The sequence below is a fragment of the Lichenostomus cassidix genome, chromosome 3, assembly GCF_008360975.1.
Source record: "Lichenostomus cassidix isolate B80296 chromosome 3, HeHo_3.0, whole genome shotgun sequence".
Lineage (NCBI taxonomy): Eukaryota > Metazoa > Chordata > Aves > Passeriformes > Meliphagidae > Lichenostomus > Lichenostomus cassidix.
The window spans coordinates 81,344,822-81,358,060 of record NC_139483.1 but is presented as its reverse complement, the minus strand read 5'-3'; the positions used below and the strand labels follow the sequence as shown (position 1 = coordinate 81,358,060).

The 13,239-nt window shown below is 39.0% G+C and overlaps 1 protein-coding gene across 1 annotated transcript in view; it reads right to left on the bottom strand.

Moving 5' to 3' along the window:
- IMPG1 (interphotoreceptor matrix proteoglycan 1) overlaps positions 1-13,239 on the bottom strand; it is a 36,454-nt gene that overhangs the window by 6,654 nt on the left and 16,561 nt on the right. Inside the window, exon 10 of the mRNA XM_085056746.1 lies at positions 273-832. Within this exon, the coding sequence (XP_084912872.1) occupies positions 273-832 (560 nt within the window). The remainder of the gene's footprint in view (positions 1-272; positions 833-13,239) is intronic.

The window sequence follows — 13,239 nt, the reverse complement described above, 5'->3', positions numbered from 1 at the left end:
TCCTGTTGACATGGGTCTAAGAAAAAGCCAAATAAATTACATGCCAGGCACATATCTGGGTTCTTTTAAGCAAGTAAAAACTTCCATCACTGACTTCTTAAATGCTGTCTTCATAGTGTAAGAGCATCCCAGGCTTACGAATCCCTTAAAATATAGCTTATCAGTTTGAATTGTAGTGGGGTTTAATACTGTTAAAATGCTGTGCACCTCAGTGTATTCCTTTAAACTGCACCCAACTACCACATACATTGTTCAAATTGATTTTCACCCACCAATTGCATGAACTGTTGTTCTAGTGCTTTGTATTCTGTCGAACTCCTGTTGAAGAGGTCATCGGAGAAGTGCATGTTGGTGACCCTCAGGCTGAAGAAAACCACGAGCTCTTTGCCTTTGGCCGCAGTTGTCATGGAGCTGGTAGTTACATACTTCAGCACTGGAGCTGGGGTGGTTCCTGCAGGCTCAGTGGTCAGCACTGAGATAAAACCACTGCCCTGCTCTGCTTCATCCAGCGCTGCCGTGCTCATCGTGCCAATCAGATCCAACTCGGCAGCGATGTCCTGCACTCCCATGCCCGTGCCATCTGGGGGAACACCCTCAGCAGCTGGGGAATCTGGTAATTCTAGGGACTGCTCGATGATCTCTGAGGGGCTGTAGGATGGGCTGGTGGCTGCAGGCAGAGGTGCTACTGATGGCAGCACATCTGTGATGACAGCTCCAGGCTGCACCGTGGAGACATCGCTTGGACCAGTAAAGAAAGGCAATGTTTCATAAGTGGTGGCTGTAACAAAAATGTCATCACCTGATGATTCTGGTTCTTCCATGATCTTAACTGCTGCAGGAAAACAGAGAATAACCAAATTAGCTATGTTGAAAAGCAAGCACAAAAAACACTGAGCATGGAAAAAGACATGTATACAGTATTTCCACTGAAACATTTTTAACACAAACTTTAACAGTATCTAAATATGAAAATGTCAATTCTATCACCAAGGAAGGAGTACTGAAATAAAATACATCCTACGTGTGTTTGAGTGATGGGATTCCTGTGGGTTCTGTGTTTAATAGTTATGCTTGGTAAGTATTTCCTGAGCCCCTAAAGCACATTCCTGTTCTGAAGGTACATAATTACACTGTCAGTTTATATTGTCTGAAAGAGGATCTCAGAGCTTTGAGCTGTCTGCTTGGGACACTCGTGTGCTAGAGTCATTCTGTTCCCCTCTGCAAGAAGTTAAAGCTATTATTTGCCAGTAATCATAAAATGTGATTACAAAAAACAGTGCAGCCCCTCCAGACACAAACTGAGTCAATTTACCCAAAAGACAACAACACCAATGAAAACAAGTTGAAACCTTAATAAGCCATCTACTGCACCTGAAACAAAACTTTTGTGATGTCCCCATCGGGGTTTGGCATGGATCTAGGGTATGTGATAGCTGTAGCTGAAACCCAAATCTAAAGTGTCAGGAATGGGTCTCTTTGAGTTAGGCTTGAAGCTACCTGGCCACAGTGACTTCACAATAATGATGGCCTTCAACAACAGTCATCTGCCCAAACTGGTGACTTTGTCCTTTTCCAGTGATAAACCATTCCTCACATGGAACTTTCAGCAGCCCCCTGCAGGCAAAATCACTTATCAGCTGTTAGGAAAGAAATTTTTCTCCAACTGATGAACTCTTCCTTTCCCTACATGCTAATTTCCTCCCAGTAGCCAATGAAAATATGAGAGTAAAATTGCTTTGGCAATATCCTTGACTGAAGCAGGTAGCAACTGTCCTGGCCTTGGCTTAGGTGCTGCACATGGATATTCTTTGTATCCCTTTCTGTTTCCTTGTTTCTAAATGAACACCCTAATATGTCATTAAAAACTTCAGATGCTCTTCTCTTGCCATGTCCTCATGTTTCTTGTGTGATTAAGGATACGGACAGATTAGAAAAGCAAAGCCTAGTGATGTTCTCTGTTTACAAAGCTCTTGCTATTACTTGTTATGCTGATAAGGAGTGAGAGTCACTTATCAGTTAAGAGAACTCAGAACAGCTTTGCTAGCATTAGTGCTTGGGGCATTAATGCAGGATGATCTACTGACAGGATGAGCCTGCAGCTCTACAGACATTTCCCTCAGCATGAGAGCACACACTCGAGCAAATGATTGTGATGGCATTTGTTAGGCAGATTGTATTTTAGAAAGATAACTACAAGAGAAAGATGTACTGAAGTGGTGTTGAAATTGCAGCAAATTTGAAGCAGATAAATGTAACCATAAATACATATGGCATGCGTGGCATATAGCTGTGTATATAGACACATATGGTCTATACATAGGCTATATAGGTCTTCTGGCATCCTCTTATTACAAGCAAAGTAACTTAACAGGCCTTGAGGGCATACTGAGATGATCTCTGAGCATGTATCACCTGTTTTCATAAGCTGCCAGCTCCAGCACTCACTGTGTCTCCAGCTGAAAGAGACAGACAGCAACCCACCCAAGAGTTTGTGTTAGTTCCTGTTAGTAAAAGCAAATGGGCTCACATCAAAGGCTGCTGGGCACCTGCTGTGGCACAGCACCAGTCCCAAACCCAGGGATGAACTGACCTGTTCTTTGTCTCAGGGGTGTCATGCTACTGCTGCAAGGCTTGCCTACAAAAGTGACATGTTGAAATCAGCAGTAAAATTATTTGCAGCTGTTTTTACTAAGATTTTCCTCTGTCTGCACGTGACTTCAGTAAATTTCAGTCCTAAGAAGTTAAGAACTATGGAGGAAACAAAGAAGACCCAGACATTTCATAGAATCACAGAGTGGTTTGGGTTAGAAGGGACACAAAAAATTATCTAGTCCAACCCAGCTGCCATTGGGAGGGACCCCTTCCACTTCCCCAGCTTGCTCAGGGCTCCGTCCAACCTGGTCTTGCACACTTCCAGAGATGGGTCATCCACAGCTTCTCTGGACAACCTATTCTAATGCTTCACCACCCTCACAGTAAAGAGCTTCTTCCTCATACCTAACCTAAAGCTACCCTCTTTCAGTGTAAAGGCATTCTCCCTTGTCCTGTCACCACATGACTTTGTGAAACATCCCTTTCCAACTTTCTTGTAGGCCTCCTTTAGGTGATGGAATGCTCCTCTAAAGTCTCTCTGGAGCCTTCTCTTCTGCAGGCTCAACAATCCCAGCTCTCTCAGCCTGTCTCCATAGGACAGATGCTCCTGCCCTCTGACCATGTTCATGACCCTCCTCTGGACTCTGTTCAGCAGGTCCATGTCTTTCTTTTGTTGGGGGGACCCAGAGCTGAACAAAGTACTCCAGGTGGGTTGTGACAAGAGTGGAATTTGGAAAAGAATTACCTCCCTTGACCTGCTACTCACTGAAATGAGAAACCAAACCCCAACCCTTTGCATTTAAAATGTTTGGTTTATATACATCAATATATATTGATTTTCAGAGTAGATGTAAAGAAGACACTTTTTTTTTTTTTAAATCATGAGAGTAGTGAAACACTGGAACATAATGCCCAGAGAGCTGGTGGATGCTGCATCCCTGGAAACATTGAAGGTCAGATTGGATGGGACTCTGAGCAACTTAATCTAGTTGAAGATGTTCCTGCTCATTGTAAAGGGCCTTTAAAGGGCCCTTCCAATCCAAATTATTCTGTGAATCTATGAATCAATGTGCACAGAAAAATATGTATAATATTTTGCAACAGAACACAAAATACACCATTCATCATATAGGAATTACTTGTAAAACTTCACCAGTTTGCCTTGTAGATGAGATTTTTACATCAGAAGACAATTATTTCATGAAATCTCTAAAAGTTCAAACTCTGAAGATTTAGACACTCGATCTCAGTATATTTCATTTCAGTGTAAAGTTTGGTCTACAACACTATCATTTAGGTGTAGGGCACAAAATAAGACACTGAAATCAAATATACCCCCAGAGTAACCACATTGAAGGTTAAACAATACTATGGAATTAAAAGCTGGTGTTTGCAATTAAAACCCCAACTCAAACTCTCAGCCACCACTTATCCTCCCAAAAAGTTGTTCACTGAACTCCCCAGATGTTTGGGGTTTTTTTGTAATATATGGACAAGGTAGGACAGTATTGTACTGAGAGTGTTATATTGAAAATTAAACACCTGTTGGCAAAGATGTGAGAACACTAAATTAAGAGGCAATTTCCTGGGCCCATGCTATATTAAATCTTTGTAAAAGGAGTTTTCTGTGCAGACATTTATTCCCTGCTGTGGAATGAAACACATAGATTTGACTTATCAGAAAAAAAATCAACTGCCATTTCAACAACATTTTTTTAGGTATCTAATTAGCTGGTCCTCTATTTTTTTAAATGAGGAAAACCCTTCTAATTGATCATGAATAAGGAGTAATTGTTTGGGAAAGGTCAAATTGTCATGAGATATTTTCCTGTTGGGCTTGCATTAATGAGCTGGCCCAGAATGTTATACATTAAGTGGTCCTGGCATTTCCTTTCATTCATGAGCATAATAAGCACTGACAAATTTTCCAAGTCCACTGGTGGACAATCTGTAAATGTTCTGGATATGAAAGTTACAGTGTTACAATGTCCATGTATATATTTGCATACTTGTTGGATGGAGAAAATTACCAAAGAAGGGAAAAGTGTGCAGTTAAGAGATTGGTTCATAACACATTGGTTCATAACACAGGGTAAGAATCACCTTGTGTGCAGCTCTGCTGATACCAATACCAGATGGATACAGAAAGTAGCTGCATTCAAATTTACATATTTTGTTGGTGCCTGAAATGTCACTAAATCCCTGGATGCAGCACTGCTGTGTACAGACAAAGTGCTGAATTTATGTTTGAGGCCTTTAATTTTTAACTAGGGCACAAGTAATATGAGGATTAAGAGAATTAAGAGAAGAGGATAATTAACTTAATGTGTCACAACAAGTGTCTCCCAACACATAATTACTGATTACATTCATCTTTCTAACTGCAAAGCCAAGCCAAAAGAGCCAGAATGATCCCAGGCTGTCATTCTGTCTGTCTATATGAACTCTCCAGAAGCCAGGGTCAATGTCCAATGAAGCCAACACAACTCCTACTCCACTGACTCCAGTGAACCTCAGTTCACTGGGAATGCACCCCATCTCTCCTCCATCTCCAGTCCTAAAAATTCTTTTTTGTCTTAACCTTTTCCCCTTAGCATTCACATGGAACTTTTTGAGTTTTCTAACATTTCACAGAACAGCCTGAGATTGCAGCTCTAACTCCACTACTCACTCCACTACTGTGGTGTTCTGTGTAACTTAAAGAAGCCTTCATTTTATTTAAAAAAAATTCATACCTTGTGCTTCATTATCAATGTTCTCAGCATGAAAGATGCAAATAAATTCCATTCTCACATGATGTCCCAAGAAGAGTATCTCCTATCTTAATAAAATACTGCTTAGTAATGGTAATCTTCTCTCATTATTCTCAGAACTATTCACTTCTACCTGACACTCTGAAAACTTAAAGGGTAAGATAAAACTTGTGAAATCAAGACCTTAAAATCTAAACTACTACAGAATTCAGGGTATTGAACAACCAAAGCTTACTAATCCTGTTTATGTTCACTAAGAACGAATCTTACAAGGATGCTTCTATAGCTGGGCTCCACGCTGGCATCAAAGCCAACCTTCTGCTCAGTACCAAACAGACAATCCTGTTTTACTGACTTTCCTGCTTAGATGAGTAATTTGTCCAGGAAAATGAACTCTGTGATTTGGGTTGTTTGCCCCCAAACTGAGTTGTGAAATGTCCTCATCTCACTGGGATCTTTACCACGATTTCTTTATTGGAGGTCAGTGATATTATTTACTTCTGCAATGATTGAAGAAATAAAAACAAAGAACGGTTCACTTGTTCCTCAAAGGTGCATAAAGATTAAGAACAAAACTTTAAGAACAAAGACAAGCTCTGACTACTTTTATTGCTCTGCAACTCTTCCCTCATAGCAGCCAAGTCTGCCTGAGAGTAGCAGAATGAGGCAGCTCCCGACAGCCTGGCTGTCCATAAACTTTTCACTGGGTACAAGTTACTGGTCTTACTCAGCTCACACAACATTTCAGTGCAGAGAAAGAAATCTCTTTACATAGTGTCTGAGGGTTAGTATTCTGATTGATTCATCTGTCCTTGGGAAAGCAAAGCTCCTCAAGACTTTATGGAAGTCAGTCAGACCTGTGTCAAATTAATGTGCTGAGAAACCTGATGCTGAACCATAATGACCGTCTTTGGAATCCTCATGTTCCAGCAGTTTTAGAGGATTAAGCGTTTCAGAAACACAAAAGTAATTTAAACAATACAGCAGTAGATGGTGTTTAAAGCATACCCAAAATTCTGAAAAGAATGTAAGAATATTATACAGAGAGGTGAGGTGTATAATCAGATACCTTGTAGGGACAGGAGGTCAGTGGTAGGTTATTTCCATAATGTGACAAGTCACTTCTATCATTTACAGAACCTTTACCTAATCTGCTACTGAGATTGCCATATAAAATGACATACTAGTGCTCAAGCACTCTAAACATCAGCTTTCTGAGTAAAGTCCTTACTGAAAAATGGCGCAACAAAGATTAAATCTGCTCTTGTGAAGTAAGGGGATTTGTAAGTACATTTACAATGAAAATAGATTAAAAAATGCCAGGGATACTATGGCTGTTATGTATTGTAAGCTATTTTGTATTGAAGTTCTGCACTATTTACTACCATAGTAATATCATATATCTTATCTTAAATAAAATATATCATAAACAAGCAAGGTGCCATTCTAATCTTGGAAGTCTGGACTTGATTGGTACTTACATCAATGCATAAAATAGAGAAGCAAAACCAAGCAGCGATGAATTTGTAAATAGGAAAGCACTTCCACAAAGGAATAGAATCAAAGCTGAATAAAACCCCCTCTCCCTTAAAACAATAGCTTCAGGAGGATTTAGCAGCTCTTATTCCCATTGCTAAATGTTCTCAACTAAATTTGAAAATTTCCTTCAGGAGTTTAAAATCCTGCATGACACTGTAACAATTTTAGAGCACCCCAAATGGAGCACTTGGAATGCTCCTTTTGATTTATTTTACTTTAGAATGTTTGGAAACAAAATCTAACAGGTTATAATACTTATCCTTCAGAACTTAAAATACTCTCCAAATTCCCACCCATTCTCTCTATTTATCTCAACTGTGCAACATGAAAAAAAACAGAGCAAATTTTTGTAAATGATGGGACCATCAGACAGTTTTGTGGTATCAAAGTTTATTAGTTTACAAAATGATAAAAACAAAAAACAAAATAGAAGTCACATGATATAAATTCAATTAATGTGTTGACCAAGGACCTGAAACAGAAAAGACAAACATGAAATTAGAAAGTCAAAAACAGGGATTATTTTAAAATCTCATAGTCAGATGAGCACTTTAAACCTTGCCAGGAAAAATGAAAGCACTGAATACACTTTGGTTTTTTCCACCGTACCATATAGTCACTTGTATGAGGAAACAATTAATGGAATGAAAATCATAGAATGAGCAGTATTTTATTCTTCTAAATTGTGCTTTGGATGTAGGTTGCCTGATTTTTTGCAAAGTTTGAAATGGAAAAAGTGACTCTGTGGGAGAGAGATAGAAGGAGGTATTTAACTTCTGGCTTTATGTTTCATTGTAGGAATACATTTCAGTCTTACTGATATTAATAATGCCTTTGAGCAGAGGCGTCAGTGCAGGCTTGGCTTGTTGAATGCACCCAGCATGCTTGGATTGTGGAGCTGAGCAGCTCAGAACAGCCAGAGCACTGCTGCCAGGGAGCAGGAGGAATGCTGAATGTTAAACTCACAGCTCAGGAAAATGGAGCCATACAGCCTTGGCTGCAGGTTTGCTTTGAAATCCCTCAAGAGACCTTTGTGTAACACTGGGGCACAGAAGTCTTATGGCATATGCTGAGTTTTAAAAAAAATGACAGTTTTAAAAGAGAGTATTTTGGATTATTCTTACATAAAATGTTTGGATTAAGGTATATGAGTTTCATTTAACTTCCCAAATGGTTGTTGAGTACCAGTGATGATACAAAGACGAAACAATTACTCCAAGTGCTCATAGAATTTACAGATATATTGGGAAACTAAAAATAGGAAAAAATAACTAGTTAGCTCTCCGCAAAATACTTTCCTCCCTCCACATGAAAGAACTATTAAATATTACCATCACTAACCTTCTCGCACTAGTTTTGAAAGAACTTGTTAATAAGAGGGGAAAACAACTGGACAGCAGGGGAAAAACTAATTATGTTTTGTAACTGCAGCTGGTGCTGAGCCTATTCTCTTCTTCTCTTCCACCCTGCCATGTACTACCCTTGAAACTCTCTGTCTTGATGCTTTCAGGCACGCATTGTGTGGTGGTTTTGATTGGCCCAAAACATCAGTAAAGTATTTTTAACATCTAGGAGAAATTTGGACCTCTCAGAAGCTGTTGTAGTAGGCCTGCGGAGGTGTTTGAGGAGTGGGGAGTGGCACAAAGATGGCTCTTGTGTGTCCTGAGTGCAAGTTCTGGAAGTTTTTACATCAAGTCCAGCAGAGCCAATCTCTGATGGCTCTGAAGGTGATGGACATGCTGCCGGCCAAGTTTGGGCCAATTAGAGGTGCTGGTTATGCCTCTGTGAAAACATATTTAAGAAAAAATCAAAACAAAGCAAGCACACACTTCTTTCCCTTCTTTGTAGTTGGAGGAGGAGGTGGAGGTGAAAATATGTGAGGGAGAACAGCATGGAGACACCAAGGTCAGTGGAGAAGGTGGGGGAGGAGGTGCTCTAGTGCTCCAGGCGCCGGAGCTGAAAACTCTCTGCTAGCCATGGCGAAGGCCATGGGGGGGAGCAGCAGGTTCCCTGCAGCTCATGGAGTCCACAAGAATGCAGAAATCCACTCACAGCCCACATCAGAGGAGCAGGTGGATGCCTGGAGAGAGCTGTGATCCAGTTTGGAGTCTCATAAAGAGTTAAAGCAACAAAGGCCTTGACTGGGAAAGAAAGGGCTTTTCCTTGCTCCTGGGATGGAAGCAGCTTGGCCTTGGCTCGGGAGAGTCTACACAGCACCTTATGGACAAAAAGACTCATGTTGCAGCAGGATTCGGGCAGGATGTTGCTTGTGAGATTGGGCCCATGCCAAAGAAGTTCCCAGAGGACTGTCTCTCGTGGGAGGAACCCCATAGCTAAGTAGAGAACCCCTCTCCCTGATTGGACTGACCAGAGAACCCCTCAACCTGCCCCCTGTCTGTGTTGCTGGTTTGGAAAGAGGGAAGGGGGGGGGGTGAGTGCAGAGACTGCTTCTTAAGGGGGGGTCGAGTGAACAAAAATAGTGTATGAAAAGTTTAGTTTTGCCTTGCATTTTTCCTCCAACTCTGTTAGGTAATTAAATCACTTTTTGCAACTTTAAGTGAAGCCTGTTTGCTCTCTTTTCATGTGTCCTCCTGGCACTGTCCTATCTTATTTGACTCACGAGATTGATGTGTATTTTTGCAGTTTTTTCTGTAGCAAGAGAGAGCTGGAGTGTCAGTGTTTAGTCAGGGTCAAACCCTGACACATTGTCCTCAAGCCACACTACTTTTTTTTTTTTTTTTTAAATTCAAGCTTTGCAGTATCATGTAGACATATTGTGAAGTTCTCCAAGATTTATTCAGAATAATTTTGATTTTTATTGTTTCATTGTGAAGTGTCAATTAGTGCCTGATTCTGAAATGGTGAATAAAATATAGGGATAGATAGGTATAGATATAGATAGGTATAGATATAGATGACATAGATATAGATAGATATAGATATAGCTAGATATAGATATAGAGATAGATAGATATAGATATAGGTATAGATAGATATAGATATAGAATAGGGATGAGAATGGAACTTTGGACTTAATTTGCTAAGACAAGTTTAACAAGGGCTTCAGCCACTGCTCTAGGGTACATATGCATTTAGGAGAAAGGACTGAAATGTGTTACAGTATTTTTCCAAATTCCTTCTTTTTGATCTCTAGAAAGATAAATTAAAACAATGGCAATTTTTATTGAAAGATAGACCTTAGGAATTGAAATCCTCAGCTATGAAGATGCCATTCATTAATAATAATTTCTGTTTTCTCAATCAACCCCTGGTTGGCTTTTCAGTGCCAACTATTCGCTGCTCCAACTCTGCTTGAAAAGCCATTATTGCAAACTGCATGGCAATAAAGATGGTTATTAAAGGAAGGTTTAAGCCTGTATAAAATTTTGACTGTAAAACTCTCTTATTGGCACCACTATTCTACAAGTATGGTATACAACAATAATTTAATTTTTAAAAGTCTACCAACTGGGGAACAATGAAAGAGAAATCTAAACATGTAAATGCAGTAAAATGAAGAAGAAATTAAATCTTTTGCATCCAGGCTTGGTTTAATCTTGTTCTTGCTGATGCATGTAATGATCTTACCATTCTACAGAATGGAAGCGAAACTTCTGCCTCCTTCTAATTTATACCTGCATATCATTGCTTGAAATTGAATTTAGTCCTTTCTGCTACAGAACTTTATAGATAGTATAATTGAGAAAGAAATGTTAAAGATTTCTTGGAAAAAAATTGCATGTTATCTTCAGCCAGAAGTCAGAAATTACTTGTACATTTCAATTAAAAATAAAAAAAAGTATGTGACACCCTGTCAGAAGTTTATGTTGTCATTTTTCATAAACACAAATCACATTAAATTTAGCATAAACATTAGTCAAAACATGTCCCCATTTAAGTATTTTATTTTATTTTTATTAAGATTTTTATTTTTGTTTTTTAGTTTTAGATACTGTAGCATTTTTCAAACTGACTAACAAGCAGCTTGAGTTGTTTGCTCAAATATTAGCATCAGTGCTACCTCCATAAGGCATCTACAGAGGGCTGAGAAGATCAAAGTTGGAAGGCCAAGCCCTCTCTGTAGACAGAGATACAAAATTCCATTGAGATATGGAGCACATGATGGAGCAGAGATGATTCAGAGCACCCAAGACACAACTTCTCTATAACAGTCCAATGCAGGTGGCGTGAGTTTTTCTCCAACGAGACTAACAGAATTTCTAGGCTGAGGTCAAATGGACTCTCTTAGGCTGGAAGGACACTGAATCCTCCAAAAAGAGGATGGTAATAATTAAAAAAGTCAAAGTTTTAGTACCATTTGATCATAACATATTCTTTCTCAAAGCCAGCATTTCTAACAAGAGCAAGGATTTTTAATAAGTGAGGGAAATGAATTATTTAGGGCATGCTAGTCTCAGCAGTGCCACTTTGCCTGGTATTTGTTCCAACTGGACTGCATGACAAGTAAACTTCATTAGTTTCATTCATTTATGACATGGCAAAGGTTAACCTTACACTCCCAGCTCAGAAGTCTGTATTATTTATTTTAAAATATCTTTCTGATTACATTACTGCAAAGGTCAGGGGTTTTAAATTAATTTTATTCAGGACATTAATATATTAAAATTATTTGTGATACTGGCTCTTCAAATTCTGAACTTATTTCTGCCTTTTATATTCCCTTTTTATTAGACAATTAGAATTATTGCAGTCATATCTAAAGACTGTAAACTGCCTCAAATAAGTTTTTAGCACTTTAGTTCTAAAGAAAATTAATTTTATGGAACAAAGTGGAATTAGACCACATGCAGCAACACATATATGTCCCTCCAGGAGGGAGAGCTCCTTCATGAACTGTAACAAAGAGGAAGAATGATGGGTGGGTTGTAGGCTTGACTACAAAGTGTGATTGAATAAGTGGTGGAGCACTGAGGTCTATCTTCCTGCTATTTTATAGGCGCAGAAGGAGGTGTTATATTTTTTCATTATACAACTGGCTCAGAAGATTTGCATCTGGATAAACAAATTTTCTTAGCAGCAATATAAATTGTTTTCTGGACTTCACACAGTCATTTCAATGAGTCATAGAAATTACCAATTGAGTTAAAAAAAAATACTTGTTTTGGTGCATTTTTATTGTGTATTTGGGGGGGTCATGAACAAGAAATAATATTTGAAGGAAGTAAAACTTAACAAAGTAAAACTGAAGTGGTTGGATAGCTTAATAATTTAAACAAGTCATGTGTTAAATTGGAAAAACAGATAGTTCTTGCTTTCTCTCAAACCTTTTTGCTTGGAGTAGTAATATAATTTCAGCTTTTTAAAGTATGTTTTGAAGACATTATGTCGATTTGATTTCATGCAGATTGCTCCTGCTGTTCCCAGCACAGAGATAGCTGGGCAGAATGCTATCATTAAATTCTGACCAGATGCTAATAACTTATGCTAATGTGTTTAGGATTCTTCAGGAATACTCTGAGCAATCAGTTCTAACTGACAAAACTTTTCCTTAAATCCAACATACCCTATTATGGGCCTGCTGAAAATCTTCTATTCAGCCTCATCTTCAATGCATAGACAATTTTCAGACTACTCAATATTGTACATAGTGCTTGAGAAATTGACATAGCTAGACCTACCTGTTCACTTCTCCAGACACCAGAGAACCTTCACAAAAACCATTATTTGCACATCTGAAGCAGCAAGAGACAAGTGGAAGGGCACAGAGAGAAGCTGATGGGGAAAAATGCAAGAAAATCCTGTCAGTTTATGATCAAAGAAAACATAAGGAAAACAGAAAAATATGGAAGGAAACAGAAGAGTTCTTACCCTCTATATCCATCCATGTGAAAAAAATTGTGAGAATTCCTGGCACAAAGAATGGGTGAATTCCAGTCTTGGGAACATCCAGAGAGGTTCTTGCAAGAAACAATGGAGTCTTCTTTTCTGTGAAAATGCTGGTTATGCCAAATAGAAAACTGTGCTAAGCAAAGACAGTGCTTAGGCAGCTGAGGATGAACCAGAGGCAGAAAGAATTCTCAAACATGCTGAAAACTGAGGGTTTTTTTTCTAGAGATTACTTGGAAACAAGGCTGAGTGAAGAGTGTGCCACCTAATTAACTTTTGGGTAGCAGGAAAATATTAAAGGGTACAACTCACAGCAGGTTTGTGTGAACATGAGAGTAATTATGGCAATAATTAATGAGGCTTTTATCAGTTACACATACAGAGATGTGACCATCATGTACTCCTTTTCAATGTTTTTTTCTCACAGAAAAAACCCTGCAATAAACCCTTCAGAGTCTCTCTCAGTCTTTCTTGAGAGCCTGAGGGTGACCCAGGCTGATCAAACTGA